This window comes from Sinohyriopsis cumingii, unplaced genomic scaffold, assembly GCF_028554795.1.
Source record: "Sinohyriopsis cumingii isolate HCF-2022 unplaced genomic scaffold, ASM2855479v2 utg001070l, whole genome shotgun sequence".
NCBI classification, from domain to species: Eukaryota; Metazoa; Mollusca; class Bivalvia; order Unionida; family Unionidae; genus Sinohyriopsis; species Sinohyriopsis cumingii.
Genome location: NW_028315957.1, coordinates 224,981 through 250,872, shown reverse-complemented (window position 1 = coordinate 250,872; position 25,892 = coordinate 224,981). Strand labels below are relative to the sequence as shown.

The 25,892-nt window shown below is 36.0% G+C and overlaps 1 protein-coding gene across 1 annotated transcript; it reads left to right on the top strand.

Moving 5' to 3' along the window:
* The first annotated feature begins 258 nt into the window (after positions 1 to 258).
* Positions 259 to 22,521, top strand: LOC149772869 (uncharacterized). The gene is made up of 2 exons (XM_089947188.1): positions 259 to 1,025; positions 20,306 to 22,521. The coding sequence occupies exons 1-2, from the start codon at positions 263 to 265 to the stop codon at positions 20,884 to 20,886; spliced, it is 1,344 nt and encodes a 447-aa protein (XP_089803314.1). The 5' UTR covers positions 259 to 262; the 3' UTR covers positions 20,887 to 22,521.
* The last annotated feature ends 3,371 nt before the right edge of the window (positions 22,522 to 25,892 follow it).

Sequence of the window (25,892 nt, the reverse complement as noted above, 5' to 3'; positions counted from 1 at the left end):
ATGCCTGTTTAAAGATTTAATTTACTTAAATTCACCACATCATAACCTAATTTGAGCAAAGATTTTAAAAAATAGTAAATGCTTTGTAAAAATGAGTTAATGCACAAATAAACTTCATTAGTGAAATAGAAATATTGGTTGAAAATGTTAGTAAAATTATAATCGGTCCTTTTTGCAGACGGTACGTGTTTTTCGCCACGATAGGCGCGTTTCCCCGAAATGGACCTGTTTCGCACTTTATACCCACCTCAAGTGAAATGTAATGTTTGTGACAAAAATGTCTGTACAAAGCATGCATTTGACGAGTAACATGATGACACATACTGGAGATAAAAAATTCAGATGTGAAGTTTGTGATAAAATGTTTGGACGAAGTAGTCATTTGCAGAGTCACGTGAGGGTACATAGCGGAGATAAAAGATTCAAATGTGAAGTTTGTAATAAAATGTTTGGATATAGTAATAATTTGAAAGTCCACATGAGGATACATACTGGAGATCAACCATTTAAATGTGAAGTTTGTCATAAAATATTTGGACATAGCAGTACTTTAAAGATGCACATGAGGATACATACTGGAGTTAAACCATTCAAATGTGAAGTTTGTGGTAAAATGTTTGGATATAGTAGTAACTTGAAGAGTCACATGAAAATACATAATGCAGATAAAACATTCAGATGTGAAGTTTGTGATCAGATATTTATCCGGAAAGTTAATTTGAAGAACCACATGAGAATTCATACTGGAGATAAACCATTCAGATGTGAAGTTTGTTATCAAATGTTCAGACAAAGTGGCCATTTGAAGCGCCACATGAGAACACACGAAGGAGATACACCGTTGAAATGTGATCTTTGTAATATAATGTTTGGACAGACAAGTGAGTTGAAGGCCCACACGATGATACATGCTGTAAATAAACCATTCAAATGTGAAATTTGTAATAAAATGTTTGGATATAGCGGTCATTTGAAGAACCACATAAGAATTCATACTGGTGATAAACCATTCAAATGTGAAGTTTGTAATAAAATGTTTAGAGAACGTGGTACTTTGAAAAAGCACATGAGAATTCATACGGGAGATACACAAACACAATTAAAATGTGAAGATGATAAAATGTTTCGGTAGATTTCTGCTTTACAGACACACATGAGGATTTACCATTCACACGTGAAGTTGTTGATAACGTGTGGGCAAAATGCTACTTAGGTGAAGCATAGGAGGATGCATTCTGGAGATAACAAATCTGTTAAGTCTGTATTACAGAATGGACATGAGAATACATACTAGACATAAACCGTTTATGTGTGACGTTTGTGATAACATGTTTGGGAAACGGTTTGAAGAGCTGCCCGATCATGTACAGTAGATATTTTGGCAGAGTCGTGTTTTGAACAGGCATGTGAGAATATAAACTGGAGAATAAACTTTAAAGTGTGAAGTGGTTTTGTTTTTAGCTTTAGTACATTTGTTAATTCTTTTATTTTCTTTCAGTGGAAAAGATGGGCTAATGTGTCTGATATTTTTTTCCTTTGATATATACTGTTTATATTGGATGCAATTAGTTCCGTGTTAGAGGAGAAAGCCAAGACAAAAATGTTGGATGCAATCAGTTCCACATTAGAAGAGAAAGTAAACAGGGACATTCATGCTCAATATGTATACATCATGTTTATTGATTTAAAATTAATTAAAGTAATTAATATTGAAAAGTGCATTCTCTTTCTTGATTCCTTCTAGTGGCACAAAATTAAAGAATGGGAAAGCAAAGTAATTGGATATTGTTATACACGTAGTTGTAATGTCACAATCAATCACAATTATCACGGTTGTCAACTGCCTTACTTTTTCATTCTTTAACTAAAACAATAAATATTAAATAATAATAATAATAAATAATAATTAGATATTAATAATAATATATGAAAATCATTGAGCAATAATATATTATTTAAAAAAACAATACACACATGGCAAAAAAAGTATCATTATTGAGGCTCCACATTTTCATTGTTATTAGGATTCTTATTATTTTGATTATTTGATACAAGTTGTTTGAGGATGTGTTTGATATCACCTCACCAATCATATGAGAACTTGTTTAATTCTATCTGTCTATATATCTACCTACCTATCTATCTATCTGTCTGTTTATTGGTTGTTCAGCCTATCTGTCTGTGTGTCGGTCAGATGATTGGTCTTTGTTAGAATGCATTACCCATCCTTCGTTTATTTGTTTTCAACAATCCATCCATCAATTAAGCACTCCCGCTGTCAAAGTGTCTCTTTCTTTACCTCATTTTCTTCCTTTTTTGTTTTATTAGTTTGATAAAATTACATACCATCCCTTTTTTATTTTACAAGTTAAAATCTTAACAATAACATGCTCATTTAATAAAAGTTACAAGAAGATGGAATTTCAATACAGAAAAAGACATCATGTACATATTTGCCCATGCAACCTAAAAGAATAAACCATATCTGAGGGTGGCTGGGGTGGAATTATATATACTTTCCAATATCAGTATCAATGACATGTGGATTTCAGAAAGAGACCACAGTGTTATTTGAAACAAAACTATGATATACCATTAAAGACAGGGTTTTCAGATCACCTGGTTACACATGCATGTGTGGCAGTGATGTCAAGCCCGCTTTTTAAGTATTTGATTGACAAAAGAACCACCCATTCACAGTTCTGTTCAGATTCATATATAGCTACATAATGACACAGCTGTTTGAATTCCCATTTATCCCCAAACCATGTACTGTATTTAGAACAGAACTGAACAAAATTTGTATTAATGAAAGTAAATCTCAGGCCACATACAGGTGGCATATGAAAATACTATAAGTTGTATAAAGTGACATCACAAAACAGCAGTGATATGCATGGCATTACTTACATGAAGATACTCATGACATCACAATAATTATGATATTGATGACATAACGACATCATGATACACCTAACGTCACTAATATGGTAACACACATGACATCATGAACATGGTGCTACATATAACATCACCGACAAGTTGATACATATAACATCGCTTACATGACGACGTCGGGGGCCCTGGGTGGTCTAAAGCGGTCTCCGTTACTGATCACTGCCATCTCACCTCTGTCTGCATGGATTCGAGTCTCTGATTCAGCCAATGTGGGTATGTGAGAAGGCTTGCCAGTAGCTTCTTGTGGGTCAGTGGTTCTTTCTGGGGTTTTCCCGGGTCTTCCTCCACCATTAATACTGGCCACCATGTATAGCCTATTGTGTGCTGAAAAATGGTGTTAAACCCTACAACAACAACAACATGATGACATCGCAAAACATATGGTGTTTCACATGACATCACATAAATTGTGATATACATAACATTACTAACATGATGGTATACATGACACAACTAAGATGGTGATGCATATATCACTAACATGGCGATACATATTACATCACTTACGTGATGATACATGACATCACTAACAAGGTATACTTATACCATTACTAACGTAACGTGATAAACTCGACATCACTAACAAGGTATACATATACCATTACTAATGTAACGTGATAAACGCGACATCACTAACAAGGTATCCATTACTAACGTAACATGATAAACGCGACATCACTAACAAGGTATACATATACCATTACTAACGTAATGTGATAAATGCGACATCACTAACGAGGTATACATATACCATTACTAACGTAACGTGATAAATGCGACATCACTAACAAGGTATACTTATACCATTACTAACGTAACATGATAAACGCGACATCACTAACAAGGTATACATATACCATTACTAACGTAACATGATAAACGCGACATCACTAACAAGGTATACATATACCATTACTAACGTAACATGATAAACGCGACATCACTAACAAGGTATACATATACCATTACTAACGTAATGTGATAAACGCGACATCACTAACAAGGTATACATATACCATTACTAATGTAACGTGATAAACGTGACATCACTAACAAGGTATACATGACATCATTAACATGGTGCCATATATGACATCACTACACATGGTGAGATGCATGACATCACTAACATATGGTGTGTGTGTGTGTGATTTGGATTCATAGACATAGCATTATGTCCCACCCAGTCACATTATCCTGACACCAGGTTGACCAGTCCTAACACTAACCTCTTAATGCTGTGTGCCTAGTGAGGCAGCTGTAAGTACCATTTTTATAAGTTTTTGGTATGACTCGGCCGAGGTTTGAACCCTCACATCCGAGACGGATGCTCTAACCGTTAGGCCACTGGAGCGGTCCTAACATATGGTGGTGATATACATGATATTACTAACATGGTCATGATATCACTAGCACAGTCATACACATAATATCAATTGTCAGCATCTCCAGTGAGAAGTAGTATAGAAAATTTGGTGAAAATGTCATAACATACATTTATATGGATATAAGGATTTTAGGACAGAATATTTACTTACAGGAATATAACAATTTTATGATGGGGTATATACTCAGGTCGCCTTGGCCATGGTGTCCACAAGCCAGAAACTACATTAACAAGGGAAGCAACCACTTATGTCTACTGCTTGGCTGGATGGAGTTGTTTTCCAATCAAACAAACACCGACACTTTGGGAAATTTACCAAAATAGTTTTTGCAGGAGAGAAACAGACATCTTTATAAATAAGATTTAAGATATGACTAAAAGAAAATAGACTATAAGTTAGGGAACATCTTGACTATTAATGGTAGGAGACCAAAACTGATAAGTGTTTACCATGCACTGGTACCTATTCTGTGTATACAGTAAACTGTTTGGACAACAGAACTTTCCGAACTTTTGCTAAACGTGAACTAGTAATGTACAAAAATTCACCTAAGCATATCTTTTCTTTCTTCTCAATGACTGAAAAACAAATGAAATACATTTCATGTCTCTGAAATCCAAGAAACTTTCAAATTAGAAAATAACAAAATTAGGAGAGAAAATAAAAATAAAAAAACATGAATCGGTCATAGAGAGCAAGTGGACGTCTGCAGTGTGGCAGTCTATAGTGATGTCTAGCACTGGGGCATCATGCCACAGTGATGTAGCATCATATTCCAACCAGTCACATTATCCTGTCACCAGGCCAACCATTCCTAATACTAACATCTTAAAGCTGAACACCAAGCGATGCAGCTGCTAGTACCATTTTTATGTCTTTGGCATGACTCATTCAGCATTCGAAGCCTCGACCTCCTGCATCTAAGGCGGACCCTCTAACCACTTGGCCACAGGAGAGGCCCACAAAGCATTAAGTAATGTATAAGAATTTTATATAAAGAGATTTAAAACGTTATTTACCTTTTAAATTATCGTTGACTCGTAAAGCAAGTTATGCTGTCTCCAACATGGTTAACACTTCATTCAAAACAGGGAGAGAGTGAGAGAGAATTCAGCTATTTGGCGCCCCAGCTAAACGGCTTTTATAGTTATTATTTACTACAGGTATGATGGGAAGTTTTGAATGGCATCTGAGATGACACAGACACAGCTGCAGCTTGGTTTATAGCCCTCAGCTTTATGAAGCAAGAGAGGCCCTAAAAAGTAAACCGAAAGATCTTAAGAAGAAAGGTAAATGAAACAAACCAAAAACCACTTATGGCACCAATAATCTGTTTGAATCCTCACTTTTGCGTTGGGGCCCAGGGTGGCCGAGTGGTCTAAAGCGCTCTCCGTTATGGATCACTGCCATCTCACCTCTGCGTGGGTTCAAGTCTCGAATTCAGCCAATGTGGGTATGTGAGAAAGCTTGCCAGTAGCTTCTTGTGGGTCGGTGGTTCTTTCTGGAGTTTTCCCAGGTTCTTCCTCCACCACTGATACTGGCCACCATGTCTAGCCGATCATGTGCTGAAAAATGGCATTAAACACCCACAACAACACTTTTTGGTCCTAGGACACTGACAAGTTACTGAACACTTTTGGTTTAACACTTTTGGGGTATTGGGGTGGGGATGATGAACACAGAAACACTAAGTGAGGATATAAGTAAAGCAAGATTGAGAACTTAAACTCGAATATTTAGAGTCTAACCAAATGACACGTGAAAATAAGGAATTGGGAGGACATAAGGAATATAATAAATGCAAAACCAAGGATGTACCCTCTCTTTCCCGACAGATGTCTGCAACTATCTTAAAATGACATATGAACAAATGTGTAAGTGATTTTTGTGACCTTGACCATCCATTTGACCTTGCCAATGTAACTTACGAGCATGCACCTGGGACAAATGAGCAATGTTTGTTAAGGGCACCATTTGGGACAAGAAAGCATATCAAAATAAACAGTAATCATTGGCTTTAATTGAAATTCAATCATTGAATTGGTTGATCTTAATTGTAAATAACCAAAAAGTGAAAATTAATATTCCAAGAAATGATTTTACAATGATTACCTATTACCGCACAGCGATGAAAGAGTTATCATTCATGCATCTAAATACAGAATAAGGGCGTTCTGTTACACATGGATAAACGAATAAGAGGCATTACTCTCATTTGTGTTCATTGATCCATAGATATGTATCTCGACCACACCATGAGGAGACACTTTTTATTTATAGTCCTTTTTATTATTCCCTTTTACTTTTTCTTATTTTTTCTTTTTATTTTCTGTACATAGTGGCCTAGGATTGTTTTGGAATTCGATATATTAACCATGTTAAAGTCGAGTTCCACATTCCAGATTTGTTGTTCTTGAAACTCAAAAAGAAATTTTGTTTTAATTCTAGTGCTAAAAATTACAAAAGGGTGATAATGCTAAAGTCTTATGAATAATCACTTTAAAATTTTTAAGTTCATTAAGAATTAGAAACACAATCATTTGAGGAATGGGTCTTTAATTACGAGAGAAAAAAATTGAAATCTTGTAACTCTATTTAAAGCGTATATATATATATATATATATATATATATATATATATATATATATATATATATATAGGGCACTTCATATTAAAAGTAAAGACTTTTATATTTGATTTATATGTGATTTGTTTGGTCAGGGGATGATGTTGAATTATTTCCTTAAATTTCTTCTAACTCTTGCCTTATTCGTTTTAAGACCACCTCAGCCACCTTTACAAATTTATTATGTATATTTATATATTTGTTAACTCCTGGTATGTGATTTTATAATTTCTTTTCATAGGTTTTTATTGATACATATTATCTTTAGTTAAATTTTGCTTACGTGACCAGAGTATCTTAAGAGTTTAGTATTGCATAGGATCTATAAATAGATGTGTACGTATGTATTAATAAGTATTAATAATAATATTAAGACTCAAATGGTGCTGATGGCTTTATTTATCAGTGACCGATCGGGTCTCGACATTTCTATAATAAATCTGTATCTTCCCACTGGTTGGGCTAGGTCACACGAATAGGCCGATTCGACGTAATATGAGTAGCGAATTCTGTCACGTGGAATGTATTGTGAAATACAGTCGCAATAGACAGTGTATAAGAAGAGAGAACTGAGCAATCAGTATCTTTCGAATTTCGGACTCCTTAACATTCATTGTGCTCCTGTTGTAGCTATGCATACGTATTTTATGCTGTATTTAGATATTATTCGAGAGAAAAACATTTGTTTTGACTGTTCAGTGGAATTAGAATGTTCTCATTATTTGGAATACACTATATTCTACATCTGTAATAGATTCTTCAGTGAAAATTCTGGAAAACGCCATGCTAACAACGTCACGATTCTTGGAGGACCAGAACATTTTCGGTTTTGTAATTTATAAGAAACTTTTAATTCATTTAGGACTTTCATGAACTTTTAAAAAGATTAGTTTTGGATTCACTTCATAATGCTGTAAGTTCCTTCCACATTTTCACTCATACCTTTGATAATTAAATTTTTAAATTTTACAAAATTTCTTGCGTTTTCATTACTCTATTACTTACTTTGTGACCAATCGCTCCGGTGGCTTAGTGGTTAGAGCTTCCGCCTTGGATTCGAAGAGCTGCGGGATCGACCCCAGCCGAGTCATGCCATAAAAAGTGGTACTTGCAGCTGCTCCGCTAGGCGATTAGCATTAAGAGGTTAGTGTTAGGACTGGTCGGCCTGGTGTCCGGATAATGTTACTGAGTGTGACATAATGCTACATGTCTGCGGCATGATGCAAAGTGCTAGACATCACTATCAACTACCCCACTACAGAAATTGTAGCAATATGACTGAAAAAGTGTTAAAGCTATGTCACACACACACACACACACACACCATCGGTGCGTGACAATATTAACTCAATTGTTACTCAAATGCATTCAGATAAATTTTAAAATTTCAAATGAAACTGAATATGTGCATATTTATACATCAGCTTCTAGTGTTAGTAACAAATATGGGTCATCTGGTAATGGTTTATTCACAACAGTTAGATGGCGTTTTATAAACCACATGTCCATCGGCGTGAGAACAAATCCCAAAACGATGGATACAATATCAAAATGCTATACTTATAACCTAGGAACGTTTATTACTATATAAAACGAGACGACCTTTAAATGGACCACGGAAATTTCAACAATGAAGGAACAAAATGTATCGAGAAGAATGTAAAATAAAAAAGCAACATCAAAACACTTTGAAAATATTGCATATGAGCTGCTAGAGATAATTGGTACATGTTGGGAAACATACATTTGTAAAGTAAATAACACACGACAGAGAAAAATTGTCATCCATCATAGTATATACCGACAACCAAATAACACATCTTTTTTTTGGGGGGGGGGGGGGGAGGGACCACAGGAAAATCTAGCGGAAGTGACCGAAATTTTAATTTGGGAAGTGTTTATCTCATAACAGTGGTATACAAAACCCGAGTATCTCAAGGAAAGACACAAGTGAACATCCCATTTTTTTCGGCTGTCCTTTTGCGCATAGACGCTAGTTATTGAACATTATTATCCCACATTGCAGCCAAACTCGAAAACAACATCACAAGTGTCGAAATAAGACAACAAAAACACGTGTCATTAAGTACAGATGAAGAACTTGTCTTGAGCAGAGCTGTGGAGATATCCTTCCCGAATGTGTCTTGGGTGCAATGTACAAGCATATGAAGAAAAGCATTAAAGTCCAACCGCAAAGAATCGTTTGAGTAACTGGGAAATGGTCTCCGTATTCTGTGGAAAGAAAGTTTCGGTGCTTTGGATCTCTAGAGAAGTCGATGGAGTGGATGAATTGTCACGCAAGTCTTTATACCACTGATGCAACACTGCTTCTTCCGAGACCTTAAGGTCATGAAAATCCTCCTCCAATACTTCCTCTTGGCTCATAATCAGGCATTTATCATGTTGAATTTGACTGGGATGATCGTTTTGACATCCATAACAACGGTTGTGGGTCAACAATGTAATTTTTGTCCGTCAGGTGTTTCGTAGAACTAGAAACCTCTGTTTCTGGCCATCTCGACATCACGATATTCTCTTCGTCTTATCTTTTTCTGTTTGTTCTGGTTCAAAGACATCCTTGTCTCACATCTCCAAAGAAGCTTCACAGTCCAAAGAAGGTAGGTATCCTTCCATACCTTCTAACAGGCTATAATCACATTTCTCAAACTGTTGGATTCCAACGTATTGTCTGATTCTGCATGCAAATGACGCTCACCGTGTTGGGTAGAGCTTCTGCAAACTAATATTCCACACAAAGTTGGCCAGATTGTATAGAGTGGAAATGTCCCTCGTCACTGCCTTGGTCTGGAGTGAAATCAAAAGCCCACAAAGCGTAACCTCCTGCATAATCTTCGTATAAATACCGTGGCTGCTGTTGGTACCTAACTGTCCGGTGGCTTCGTACAGGGACAGGTACGATCTGAAGTCATTCGTATGCTCAACGTTAGGTTTGAAATGTCTGGTACACAAATTCCGGCCGTTTCAACTGACTTTGATCTTGGACACTTTATAGTGCTTAAACGCGAACAGACTGGCAGTGATGGTACCGTTGCGGGTTTCATTGCTGACGAAGCGGATGATTAAACGTTTGGGTAATTGTCCTAGGAAAAGATCTTCTTGGACTTTGTAATGGAGTCCAACGGCAATGATAAAGGTTTACACTTCTACTCGTCGTGTCGGATACTTGGCGATCTTTCTGATCAAATTGTGACTTGTCTCGTTTCCACTTGGGTGACAATTCCACGTGTCGTACGTAAAGTCTTGCTTGTTGGATAATTGTTTTGTACTCATACTCGTGGGCCATCAAATGGAAAATGGTACTGCTTCGATTCAGTGTGAAGCGGACATTCACGCCGTTTAGGAAATACTTGTCTTGCAACTACATGTCCAAATGCAAACGATTCGTTAGTTCTAAACTGCGTACCTGTAGGATTTTCTTTCGGCGATCGTTAATTCCTATATTGTGGGGATTCTCATCTTATGTCAGGTCTGTGTCGTTGAACTTCTCTGATGTGTCATGTTTCCATCTTAGGCAAGCATCCAGATGATTGTTCTTCGCTTCCTCTCCGTACGTCAAGAAATTTTCTAAGTACGCTCGATAAAGATGTGTATCCATGCTGCTGCTGACCAGTTTGGTATTCAAGTGGAGGTCCACTTCGCTGAACAAGGAATGCATGCAATTGTTGGTTTGAGCTACTCTGTCATCTGTCCCTGCAGCGGTATCGTCCATTGTAATCACTTTGACTTTCAGGTACACGTTACTGCTATTTAGATCGATGTAATCTTCAGTCTGTCCTTTGATTTCAAATTCAATGGGGGCTGAAGTCATCAAAGACTAGACGGGATGAAATTCAACTCTTTGTGATTATTGCCTCGTCATCATGGTGGGTGGCATGGCAAACATCTAGTTTTGACTTTGAACATTCTCAAGAATCTCAGTGCATGATTTTGTGCTGTTTAATAATCAAAGACGTCTAATTCTCTGGCGGTTCTTCTTTTCTTAGTCTTTCTAGCAACGTGTTTATGAACTCCTTTGAAGGGTTTACGTCGTCTCGATCTGACTTGCCCATGGAGTGACGTGAACGTGGAAGAAATTCCTTGGTCAGCAACGTCCAGCGCATTTATAGAAGTCTCTCAACGACCCGAAATGTCTTTTCCAGTTTGAGGCAAGACATTTTTGCCTGCTCTCAACAATTTTTTTTGTGGTTATGTGTTGTCGATGAGGACATTTTGGAGAAATTCTTTTTCTTGCGTCAAAGGCATTGTTCAACTCGTGCAATCCTCGTTTTACCAAATGTTTCAAGACGGGGGCTACCGAACGAAACGCAGACTTTTGCATGTCTCCTAAATCATGGCCTCGTTGTCGAGCGACTCCCATGTACGCAGGTCGTTAAAGAATCGTTTTCGAAAATGCAGTTTCGCCTTGACTTTTCTTTTAGAAAATGGCATATATTGTCCTAGAGCTCCCACCCAATCGAAGTAGACAAACATAAAATTCAATCCTTCCTTCAATTCCACTGGGTAACAAAAATACTTGTAAAATCGATCGTTGTTGTTGATGTCCACCATGGAATATTTGGTAAATTTGAGGTATGTACCATAATATCAAACAAAGCAAGAGAAAAGGTGATGGACAACGTTTTGGCATCTGAAAAAGTAGTAAGCCGGCGACGAGCTATTTTTTGGTACTCGATCGAGACACTTCGTTTCCTTTTGTCCAGGTCTATGCCAAACTGTTTGTCGAACCTGGGATCAATGGTTTCCACCAGATGATGAGCACTGAAATAATAACATGCAGGAATTTTCATAGTATAGATGCTTAATGCAGAAATGGCAGGTGCTGGTCATTTGAATACGTAAAAACCATGATCGTTGGCATCCAACTGTTGTTGCATCTGTTAGTTCAGGATTTCTACCGTAAAGTTCGTTTGATTTCCACTGATATTTTGGACTTGTGGCAGATGAATGATTTCTACCAAAGCTACTTCCCAATGAGCGTTGTGATCCAATTGGATGGCTTGGGATCATTCGGCTGCGCAACTGTCACTGATTAAAGTTAAGGGAAAATGGTTATTCATAATGTAATGGTTCTGCTTTGCGAGGAGTTACTCGAGGTTAAAGGAATGTCCAAAAGAGGTTGTTGATGCTACTGTTTTGGGGATGACGGGCTTTGGACGCATGGCTCCCGCTTTTATGACTAGAATATTTCAAGGAAGGATTGGGTAGAATGTAACGAATTCAACTGCTGAGTAAAATGGTTCACAATTGCTTGTCTCCTTGTTGCAAACTCAGATTTGCGATGACAGCACCGACAACACAATACATCACAAAGATTTGGCGAGAAAAGACGATTTGCGTTTTAGGCACACGTTCTCCGCACAACACCAAATGGGTTGCTTTTGTAGATCTTGAAGAGAAGATTTCTGAGAAGGAGTGGTCGTTGCTGCTGTATTGAACATCATGATGGGGACTTCTTTTTATAGCGAAGAGTCCATCCGTGAATCAAAACTCGGGGATATCCCTTCCAACGCACTTTCACTTCTTTGACTCTGCGTTTGCTCATTTTATGTGTTCTTCTATCGAGAATACTTTTGATGTTTACACGTTGTCTTCTTTATTGGTCACTCGTAAGATTTAGTTGGGACTGGCTTTTAATACACGATCACGCAGTTGTGGATTGATTTCGCGACTGATACCATACAAGGCACGAATCAAATTGTCTGGAAGATGAGATTGAAGGGAAGTCATGTTGATGATTTGTAAGACAGGCAAGAAGTGTCAGATGTTTTTTAATATTTTTTAAGCCGACGGAATGTGTAAACGAGACGCCCTCCGTCTTGGCACCTTTCGTGAAACAAATGAGTACTAAATCACAAATAATCGAGAGTAGTGGGTTTTAAATCGACGAGTAAATAGGAGTGAAATTGTTTGAGTGGTATCGTCGACTACATAAGCCAGCCAAGGAGTTCCTAACTGTTTGCTAACAATTGCTCATGAGATTTATCTCTCCGACTTTCAAACAAAATAACGTAATGAGCATTGAGACTGATGGTGCAAAGGGCTTTACTTTGTTGAAACAAATTTTGGGTAATGAAAATGACACCGGCATTACGACTATGCCCTTTGCGTGTAAACCAAAGTTTCATTTCTTCCTCGTCTTCTCCTGACAGGTTGTCGAAGATGACCAGATGTATTTGACTGGAATCAAACACGATTCCGTCGTCTTCGTGTTGAATGCCTGTCACAATCTCCTTGACCTTCTCGAAGGAGGCTGTACGCCGATTGTCACTCATTGTAACAAAACACGATGCGTTGTCGTGGACGATCGATCAAATGGGTTTTGTGCTCGATCAAACGTTTGACAAATTCAGTTTTGCCTGAACAACTCAGTCCAGCAATCAACATGTTAAAGGAATGGCGAAAATACAGGGCTTCCCAACTGGAACGATCTAACGTTTCGTCGGCAACTTGGAAAGAAGATGAAGTGGTAGAAGAGCAAGATGTAGCTATAGCAAATTCTCTTTAGAATTTTGGAACTAACGTATACAAGACAAACGATTTTATACTTTTCAGGACATATTTTATTCAACGTTGAAATTGGAATCGAAATACAAAAATGCACAACGACCAAATGGTTAAGTACATCGCTAGCATGCCAAGCAAAATGATCAAAATTCAATACTACCAAGTTACTGTACAACATTGTCGATGAATGCGTGGTGCCCTGAAATGTCTAGGGACACTTTGTAATGTTCTTGGAGCCTCTACACTTTGGACAGTCACACATGTGTCTTCCCGGAATGGTTTTTAATTTGCGACGATGTCGGCGACGGTATTGCTGCTGTCCTTAGTTTGTCGGGTTCTTCTTCTTGGGCTGTGTGTAACACGGGTTTAAATGAAACGTGGTTCACTTTACGTTTTAAGTTCACTTTCTTCGTGGTATAATGACACAAATATCTGGCAATGTCAGACACTTCTTGCGTCCAAACATCGAAGCCAAGACTTTTCCAGTCCCGTACATCTTTGCAATATAGATATAGGTTACAGGCTTTTCACACATCTTCGTAATCATCCTAAGTAGATAACGTTTTACGAATGTTTCCTTCTCGCAGAGGTTGAGAAGCATCGATATGAAAGCACTACGCTTTTAACAGAATACGTATCTCGTGCATATTTAATGGAATCGCCATAATGTCTTCGTTGTATGCTCTGTTCGTAAAGAGTCCCTAAGAAATCTGCTGGTAAACGAAATCCCAGAAACAAAGTCACTAACACGCACACTTCATGACGTCACGAATTTAAAAGAACAGTTCTTGTAAAGGGTTTTGCTAATCCTCTAAAGTCTGAATAGTCATTGTTTTCCTTCCACGGTATATGTTGTATGACTACCGATAATGGTCGTGGTTTGGTGCTAAGCTTGTATACCCACTTCAGGCAACTTGTGAAGTGTGTAATTAGTTATTCAATTTTAATTTTCTTTTCTTGAAGGAGAAGTGTATGAAAAAGGTAATGGTTTTTCCAGGACACTTTTATGCGATAGTATATCCGTACACGAACATAATGTCCTAATCCATCTCACTTACGCTCACAGATCACTTCTCGTAAAGGTGTTATGTCCTCTGGTTGCCCCACCACCACCATGGGGATTTTAAACAGTCTTGGTAATTCTGTTTTACGCCCTTACCGCCTGGAATTTCACAAACTATTCGAACTTTGTAGTAAGAAATAAAACAGTGAAAACCTCTCTGCCCGTTGAGTAGTTGTTAAATATCAGACAACTTAGCAACATTCAAGCCTCTTATGGCATTCAGATACCATGGGTAACTTAAACATTTGTGTATTTTTCGGATGCAATTGTTTCTCGAGTTTCACTTGTGTTATGACGAACTCTTTGTAAATGCGTTCTCTCAACACCAGAGACAATCCACGAATGTTCTCTTGTGAAGTATTCATCAAGATATTGCTTGAGCCCCACTAGCGGAAGGTAGTGACAGTGCAGAGACCATGTTCCAGGTAAGCTAAGTCTTGCTGCTGACACCCTTAAAGTGACACAAAGCAGCCGACGTATTTGACTTTATATCCTTCATCCCAGTAGATAAATCCAGATCTGGCTAATTCTTTGGAGGGTAACGTCCTGTCAGATATTTATGCTACTTTTCTTGGAACGTTTGAAATCGACTTTTAAGGTCGCAGTATCCAATGCAAATGACAACGAGTGTTCTTATTTGACGGCTTCATTTCGATGAGGTGACGGAGATACACGAAGTAGTTTGCTCAGGCTTTGATGAGATCCATAGGGTAGTATTCGCACGGCATCGCTTTTACAAGTAAAACGTGAGAGATCTATTTAATTTGATCCTTTGAATTGTGTGCGGATATAAACAACATCACCCTCGTATCCGTAAGGTTTACACACACAGCAACACTTTATATGATGGTCGAAGTGGTAGTAGTAGAGAGGTGTCCATTGCGTGCTGAATCAATGATGTGGCAGGGTAGGCAATCGCACATACATCAAGCAGTGCAGATGCTGTAAATCAAGGCCACAATCAATGCTATACGGACTCTTATCGCATAACTCCGCAGGCAGTGGCTGGATAACCCAGTGTTTCCAGCTGAGGTCCGGTCCTATACCACCAGAATGTACGAACAAACAACGACGTTGAAGGTAAGCACAGCAAAAATAAATAATATCAGTATAAAAACATTAGTCTGTTAATATACATGACATAATTATCCGTATACAATTCAATTGTTCGTTATCTGTTTTACATTTTCAGGCTGGCACCATCGTATAAATTCAAGGGCAGTACACATGGGAATAGGCTTCCACCAGTTAGTGCCACTGCTGAAGAGGGAGTCCGATCTCGTGCGCTTGGCCGTCCAGTGTAACTACCTAGGACGTGAGAGACGAAGCTACAGATTTTAAAAATTATTAAATACACTTTGGAACCAGTACATGCAGTACGAGATAAAAACCTCTAAGTTTTTGAGCTCCGTCGGTGAGAGGTATGGTCTCAGAGTGTAAGTATAAATAATCACTAAATTGAGTCGCAATTAAACTGACCTTGAGTTAAATTTATCTAGTTATGAGTATTAAAATCGTTAAGTCTTTATTCTGCCAAAAGACATGATTAAACTACGTCGTTGATGAAATGTGACCTGATAATTGCGATTTGCAATGCTAGCCACATGAGTACAAAAATCTAACAACTCACATTTTCAAATGTTATTGAGAAAAACTTAAAAATAATATTGAATGCAAATGTCGTCATTTGAGAATTGTGAAGTCATGTGACTATTAATACAAATGGCGAGTACCGGGTCATGTTTCATCTACACCGTAGTTTCGTCTTGTCTGTCACCGGATTAATGACATAATGATTATAATACTTGCAATTACTGAGGAAATAAATAATTTTTCTATCGATTTCATGCCGATGTGAGTCGATATAACAAAGTTTAAATTTCTAGGCCCACTGGTAAGTGACTACCATACCACATATGTTCATGGTTAAACTCTTTTTGTTACAAGACAAGATTCATATTATTTGCATTTATTTCTTTAATGCTGTAATAGGAAGTTAGAATTTTTATTTTGTACATTGAAATGGCTTTATATGCCAATCAGAAATACAATCAAACTTGTTTTGTGTGATACATTTTGTGGTTTTGTGCATGATCATCGTTTCTGACTTTGATGCTTTTGGAGATACTAGCAAGAGAACATTTTTAGATTTAGAAAATGCATGTTTTATAATCTAAAATGTTCTTTAATTCTATTCAGTAATGGTCATATGTGAACGTTGAAAAAGTACTTTCATCCTGGAAAAACCCACTGTAGTGCAAATTTGTTAAGTTTTTAAGTGATTATCTACGCATGCATGCTTTTATAGCTCGATGATTTTTTTGTTGCTGTTATTGTAGAATTAGTTAAAATATGTTGCTGTTAAATTTATTTGACAGCCATTATGAACAATATTGTTGTAGTATTTGATATTAGATATTAATATTCATGTATTATCGATAATGATTGATATTATTGACATATTAATAAATCTGAAATGGCATTAGCGTTTGTCTTTTTTGTACTTATACTAGTTAGACATGATATCTTTTCTTCTTTTTCTCTTTCTAACCTATCATACAAATTTATGTTGTTAATTTTTTATATATAAATAACCTGTTAAATCTTTTCCAATTGTGACTTGACTTTCATTGCAACCACAACGCAATTACGGTGCCTACCAGGCACAGAATATAACAAATATCTATTGAAAGCATAAATTATAACCAACGCAGATAAAATACGCATACACGTATTAACGATATTGAATGTATATGAAACAGGAAGAGTCAGTAGTCTTCGCAATTTAAAATATTCATCCATCCATCATAAATGAAATTGCCATTACTTAGTTAAGGCATTACCATGACAAAGTTGGCATGCACAAACCACATGTGGGTGACACTAAATCGTATTCATTCTTGATATGTTATGACAAAGATATTACTGATTCGTTTTACATTCAATGTTTTCTTACACAATTATTATTTGCCTTCCTTCTTCATCTTACATAGAACATGTATTAGCGTGTCGCAGTTATTCTCATGATAACTTGACGTACGATTGTGACATACAGCACAATGATTCTCTACTGCGCATTATTTATAGACATTTACCAGTAAAACAAGAATTTGATATTACATATTAGTTACTTTTATTAGACATGATACTAGTAACTGGTAATAAATACATAAATGGGCCTTTTTGGGTCGGGTCTTTTCAAACCGGGCCTTTTAAGCACTCGTCCGTTTTGGTCGTGGGCCTTTTTGGTACCGGTCCGTTTTTACCCGTAACCCAAGGCACAGCGACGCACTCAAGTTTATTATTGGACGCGAACCCGTCGTTCGTTCGCTGGTGTCTGTGTGAAATGATTTATCTTTTTAGCTTTGGAAGTGTTGGTCTTGGAAGTCTTCCCCATGTATATGCTGGCCAATATCGGTAAACTGAAGTGGACGGGAAGTTGTACTCACTTCTGATAGACGTTTCTAAGCTAGCGTTGAATGGTATCGAGATGCTGGATGGTATAGTTGGTGTGATGGATAGTATTTCGATGGTGTGATGGATAGTATGTTTTGTTTGCTTACATCTCCTTCTCTTACGCTCGAATCTAAGACACGGTGCTTTGGATAGAGTGTTCAGTGGTATGTTAGATGGTTTTAGGATATTGGATCGAATATGTGGTGTGATGGATAGTATTTTGATGGAGTTATAGATATATTGTTTTGTTTACTTTCATCTTCTCTTATACACTAAGCTAACACAGGATGTTTTTTGGATAGTGTGTGGGAGTGATAAATGACGTACATGGTGTACTGATAGTAATTGTATGTGTGTTGGATGGTATAGTTCGTGCGAGAGTATGTTGGTGAGATTTCATCTGCTCCTCTTATATTCTAAGCTAGCACAAGCCTTTTGGATACAGCGTGTAATGGATGTTGGATGGTGTACAAGGTATGTGATAGTATGTTTGTGGTAATTCATCTCCTGCTCTTACACTTTAAGCTAACACTGGGCCTTTGGAGTGTGTGTGTGTGTGTGATTGTTGTGTTTGTCCCTATTAAAACCCTTTATACTCACTTTGTCCCTTAAACCCCTTTTTGAGGCCATAGAGCCCACCACATAGTAACTATATGGTCCGTTAACATATAATTTCCAATACTGACCAAGACTAGCACGTATTGAGGTCAGCTCGAACACTGTAACCATGTCGCCGCCCAACTGAGGTCAGACACTTATAACACTGCAATGTTTTGAGTCTATAAATATACACTAGGTTTTTTCCATAGGATTTTTCCACAAGAGAAGAATCCAAAACGGCCCCTTTCAAGGCCGCTCTCTTGCCTAGAAAAGATATACTCTGTCACTAATATCCCTAAAAAAAATGTTGTCTTTGTATTGCATATGCATTTATTTGTTTGTTTGTGTACGACTATGTGTGTTTGTGTATGTCTGTGTTTTGTTTGTGTATGTCAACATTTTGTTTGTCCCTATAAACCCCTTTATAAACTTTTGTCCATATAGATCCGTTTCACAGAGCCTCTTCCATCCCTACCTACCTACCTACCTACAGTAGCGCGTGTTGTGGTCAACCCGAACCCTATTATTATATTCCCTCATGCAACACTGTTGCAATTTCCCCCAGTGCCCAGTACAATGACGTCATCCATGTTAAATTCACCTTTTCCCTGGACTGACACACCATGTTAAATTCCCCATGTCCCTCGATTCACAATATTCACTTGTTTCAATGTTCCCATTGTTCCTCGATTGCGACCGTTACTACCAACCTCTCCTTTCTATACATACCAGCAATGTTTTGTCTATAGAAATTCTAGAGAAAAATGTGCACACAAATTAATATGTAAGAATAAGAAAGACACAAATCCAATAATTATTTTTATACATAAAAATTATAACAATTATGAAAAGTACGTATAGTTACTAAATAGTGTTAATATTAATATTTCAGTCTCATGAACGTTGAGGTAACGACGTCATACCTAGTTACTAAAATGCACTAAAGTATACTATACTCAGACATAATCAAATAAAGTTACTTATATCAATTATCTAATGAATGTAACGGATGTTTTAATAATTATGAAAAAATGAAATGCACATATTTTAACGAAACTTTACAGCTAGGGCCGGCGCTACCATATAGGCAAACTAGGCAGCCGCCTAGGGCGCTGATTTCAGGGAGCGCATATTATTTTTTTTTTAATTTTTTTTTTTAATTGTTTATACATTTTGAAATTGATATTTTCATTGGGGTGGGATGGGGTGGGGGCGCCAGAATCTAACTTTGCCTCATGCGCCAGATAGTCTGGCCGGGTCTGGCGCCGGCCCTGTTTACAGCTCAAATCGGACTCGGAATTTAATTTCAAAATTTCTTCACAAAAAGTTAGGCCTACATAACTTTCCCTTTTTTTTTGGACGAGAAGTCCATCATTCCTTAAAGTGTAGTATATTTTCTCCAGTAAGTTAGCAGTTTAAAGGTGGTTTGCAGTAGGTTTGTGGGTGGTTTGCGGTGGTATTTTGGTTTCTTTGCGCTAAATGCATGGATCCTCTCTTTAGACGGGCCAAGTTAAATGTGAAGTTATGATAAAATGCCTGGACGAAGTTTTCGTTTGATGAGTCACATGACGATACATACTTCAGATAAAACATTCAGATGTGAAGTTTGTGATAAACTGTTTGAATATAATAGTAATTTGAAGGTCCACATGAGGATACATACTGGATATAAACCATACAGATGTCAAGTTTGTGATAAATTGTTTGGATATAGTAGTTCTTTGAAGGTCCACATGCGGATACACACTGGGGATCAGGCATACACATGTGAAGTTTGTGATAAAATTTTTGGACATCGTAGCGGTTTGAAGACCCATATGAGGATACATACTGGAGATGAATCATTCAGGTGCGAAATTTGCGATAAAATATTTATCTGGAAAGGTAATTTGAAGACGCACTTAAGCTTACATACTGGATACAAACCATTCAAATGTGACGTTTGTGATAAAATGTTTAGACAAAGTAGCCACTTGAAGTGCCACATGAGGATACATATTAGCGATAAACCATTGAATTGTGAACTTTGTAATACAATGTTTGGACAGACTAGTGAGTTGAAGGCCCACATGATAATACATACTGGAGATAAACCATTCAAATGTGAAGTTTGTAATAAAATGTTTGGATATAGCAGTCATTTGAAGAACCACCTGAGAATTCATACTGGAGATAAGCCATTCAAATGTGATGTTTGTGATAAAATGTTTAGAGAAAGTGGTCATTTGAAAAAGCACATGAGAATTCATACTGGAGATAAACACAATTAAAATGTGAAGATGAAAAAATGTTTAGGTAGATTTCTGCTTTACAGACACACACGAGGATTTATCATTCACACGTGAAGTTGTTGATAATGTGTGGGCAAAAGAGAACCACAGGAGGATGCATGCTGGAGGTAAACGACTCAAAGGTTAATTTTGTGACAGAATGCAGCATGGACATGAGAATACATACTGGACGTTACCCATTCAAATGTGACATTTGTGATTAAATGTTTGGGAAAAGTAGTGCTTTGAAGAGTGGAAGGAAGATGTATAATATAGATTTTGACAGAGCAGTGTTTTCAAGAGGCATGTGAGGATACATACTGGAGATTAAACTTTAAAGCGTCTAGTGGTTTAGATTTTATCTTAAGTAGCTTTGTTAACATATTTTAGTTTTTTTCAATTAAGTACTTTTGCTTGTATCAGATAATTTTTCCTATGATATATACTGTTTATATTATGTTGTGGATGTTCTCATTTATTTTGTCTATTATTATGCTATTTAATATTTGTACATTATTTATTTATTTATTTATTTATAAATTTACATGTCAATTGATTTAATTAATGAAACTTGGTACAGGTAGATATCTTGTCTTGTTCTTTTCACATACAGCATTTTCATATTTTACTTTTTTTTTTAACAAACTTGAAAAAGGCAGTCATTGTACGAAAGAGACAAACATGTAACATATACAGGGACATTCATGCTTCAGAGGTTATGTGACTGATTTGTGGATGACAGTAATAATGTGGTAACAAGTGTGTCATACTGATTGTGTGAATTTATTGTTGGTGTTGCTGATATTTATTGTTTGAGGTAAAGGATGTGAATGAGAAAGTCCTTGTGTTTTAATCAGAATGGCCTCAGTTTTATCATCATTCATCTGCAGCTTGTTACATGTCATCCATGATTTCACATCAGAAGTGCACCTCTCTACACCTTGGATGGTAGCGTCGGCTTCAGTTGGGTGGCTAGATTTGTATATTTGGGTATCATCAGCGTACAATTGGTGAGACATTGGATGATGATCTATGACACTTGAGAGCGGCTAAGTGTATAGAATGAAGAGAACAGGTCCAAGAACAGACTTCTGTGGAACACCACAACATAGATCAACTGGGCCGGAGTGTACTCCATTTGCAGAAACAATTTGTTGTCCTGTTGACCAAGTAGGACTTGAACCACAGTAAGGCTGTATTATGAATGCCAAATACATGCTGGAGACGGTGAAGTAATATATCATGGTCTATTGTGTCAAATGCTGCAGACAAATCAAGAAGGGTGAGGACTGTAATCTTTCTGCTATCCAAAGCAGAGAGAATGTCATTAACTACTTTTAGAAGAGTACATGTCCTATCACATGTCTATAGGTATAGAATGTACCACATGAATTCAAATAGATTTGAATGTCTTAATAATAATACGTCCTATCACGTGTCTATTGAATGTCTTAATAATAATACGTCCTATCAAATGTCCATAAGTATAGAATGTACCACATGAATTCAAATAGTTTTGAATGTCTTAATAATAATATGTCCTATCACATGTCCATAGGTATAGAACGTACCACATGAATTCAAATAGATTTGAATGTCCTAATAATAATATGTCCTATCGCATGTCCATAGGTATAGAACGTACCACATGAATTCAGATAGTTTTGAATGTCTTAATAATAATATGTCCTATCGCATGTCCATAGGTATAGAATGTACCACATGAATTCAAATAGTTTTGAATGTCTTAATAATAATATGTCCTATCACCTGTCCATAGGTATAGAATGTACTACATGAATTCAAATAGTTTTGAATGTCTTAATAATAATATGTCCTATCACCTGTCCATAGGTATAGAATGTACTACATGAATTCAAATAGATTTGAATGTCTTAATAATAATATGTCCTATCGCATGTCCATAGGTATAGAATGTACCACATGAATTCAAATAGTTTTGAATGTCTTAATAATAATATGTCCTATCACCTGTCCATAGGTATAGAATGTACCACATGAATTCAGATAGCTTTGAATGTCTTAATAATAATATGTCCTATCACCTGTCCATAGGTATAGAATGTACTACATGAATTCAAATAGATTTGAATGTCTTAATAATAATATGTCCTATCGCATGTCCATAGGTATAGAATGTACCACATGAATTCAAATAGTTTTGAATGTCCTAATAATAATATGTCCTATCACATCTCCATAGGTATAGAATGTACCACATGAATTCAAATAGTTTTGAATGTCTTAATAATAATATGTCCTATCACATGTCCATAGGTATAGAATGTACCACATGAATTCAGATAGTTTTGAATGTCTTAATAATAATAATATGTCCTATCACAAGTCCATAAGTATAGAATGTACTACATGAATTCAAATAGATTTGAATGTCTTAATAATAATATGTCCTATCACATGTCCATAAGTATAGAATGTACCACATGAATTCAAATAGATTTGAATGTCTTAATAATAATATGTCCTATCGCATGTCCATAGGTATAGAATGTACCACATGAATTCAAACAGTTCTGAATGTCTTAATAATAATATGTCCTATCACATGTCCATAAGTATAGAATGTACCACATGAATTCAAATAGATTTGAATGTCTTAATAATAATATGTCCTATCACATGTCCATAAGTATAGAATGTACCACATGAATTCAAATAGATTTGAATGTCTTAATAATATGTCCTATCTCATGTCCATACGTATAGAATGTACCACATGAATTCAAATAGATTTGAATGTCTTAATAATAATATGTCCTATCACATGTCCATAAGTATAGAATATACCACATGAATTCAAATAGATTTGAATGTCTTAATAATATGTCCTATCTCATGTCCATATGTATAGAATGTACCTCATGAATACAAACAGTTCAGAATGTCTTAATAATAATATGTCCTATCACAAGTCCATAAGTATAGAATGTGCTGCATGAATTCAAACAGTTTTGAATGTCTTAATAATAATAATATGTCCAATCGCATGTCCATAAGTATAGAATGTACCACATGAATTCAAATAGATTTGAATGTCTTAATAATAATATGTCGTATCACCTGTCCATAGGTATAGAATGTACCACATGAATTCAAATAGATTTGAATGTCTTAATAATAATATGTCGTATCACCTGTCCATAGGTATAGAATGTACCACATGAATTCAAATAGTTTTGAATGTCTTAATAATAATATGTCCTATCACCTGTCCATAGGTATAGAATGTACCACATGAATTCAAATAGTTTTGAATGTCTTAATAATAATATGTCCTATCACCTGTCCATAGGTATAGAATGTACCACATGAATTCAAATAGATTTGAATGTCTTAATAATAATATGTCCTATCACCTGTCCATAGGTATAGAATGTACCACATGAATTCAAATAGATTTGAATGTCTTAATAATAATATGTCCTATCACCTGTCCATAGGTATAGAATGTACCACATGAATTCAAATAGTTTTGAATGTCTTAATAATAATATGTCCTATCACCTGTCCATAGGTATAGAATGTACCACATGAATTCAAATAGATTTGAATGTCTTAATAATAATATGTCCTATCACCTGTCCATAAGTATAGAATGTACGACATGAATTCAGATAGTTTTGAATGTCTTAATAATAATATGTCCTATCGCATGTCCATAGGTATAGAATGTACCACATGAATTCAAATAGTTTTGAATGTCTTAATAATAATATGTCCTATCACATGTCCATAAGTATAGAATGTACCACATGAATTCAAATAGATTTGAATGTCTTAATAATAATATGTCCTATCACATGTCCATAGGTATAGAATGTACCACATGAATTCAAATAGATTTGAATGTCTTAATAATATGTCCTATCTCATGTCCATATGTATAGAATGTACCTCATGAATTCAAATAGATTTGAATGTCTTAATAATAATATGTCCTATCACATGTCCATAGGTATAGAATATACCGCATGAATTCAAATAGATTTGAATGTCTTAATAATATGTCCTATCTCATGTCCATATGTATAGAATGTACCTCATGAATTCAAACAGTTCTGAATGTCTTAATAATAATGTGTCCTATCACAAGTCCATAAGTATAGAATGTACTGCATGAATTCAAACAGTTCTGAATGTCTTAATAATAATGTGTCCTATCACAAGTCCATAAGTATAGAATGTACTGCATGAATTCAAACAGTTTTGAATGTCTTAATAATAATAATATGTCCTATCACATGTCCGTAAGTATAGAATGTACCTCATGAATTCAAACAGTTTTGAATGTCTTAATAATAATATGTCCTATCACATGTCCATAGGTATAGAATGTATCACATGAATTCAAATAGTTTTGAATGTCTTGATGTATCACAATGAAATAACGCAGAATGTCTTCAAATAAGTCCTCAATAATCAAAAAGTTTTAGTACAAAAAGTCAATGAGCACCTGGTAACCCTAATGAATAATTTAAATACATAACTCCCTTCAAATTATAACTGAATACAACTATAAAATGAAATATATAATAAATTTTGCAACACATTTGGTAAAATAATGCTTTTAGAAACATACTTTATTGTTTAATTATTTTCGTGCAAGTCTTTAAGTAATGAAATTTATCCACAATGCTGCTTTGATAACAATTCTCACATCTTCTTAACTTGAAGTGTGCATTGTCTCAATGACGAGTTTCAACAGGGAGTCTCTGATTGGTAGTCATAATCTTTATTTGATGTAAATACACAACCCTAGGTAATACTAATACATATTCCTTTATATTCAAACCTTTTTTTTATAGAAATGTTAAAATTTTTCATCAGAGGAGTTACAGTAGATAGTCATTTCTGTCTATTGGTCACATAGTAGCTACTTAAAAAACTGGTGAAAAGTGGGTGTAGGGGATGGCAGGCCCGTTAGGGATCAACATTCCAAAGAAACAACTTTTTTATTTTGAGAG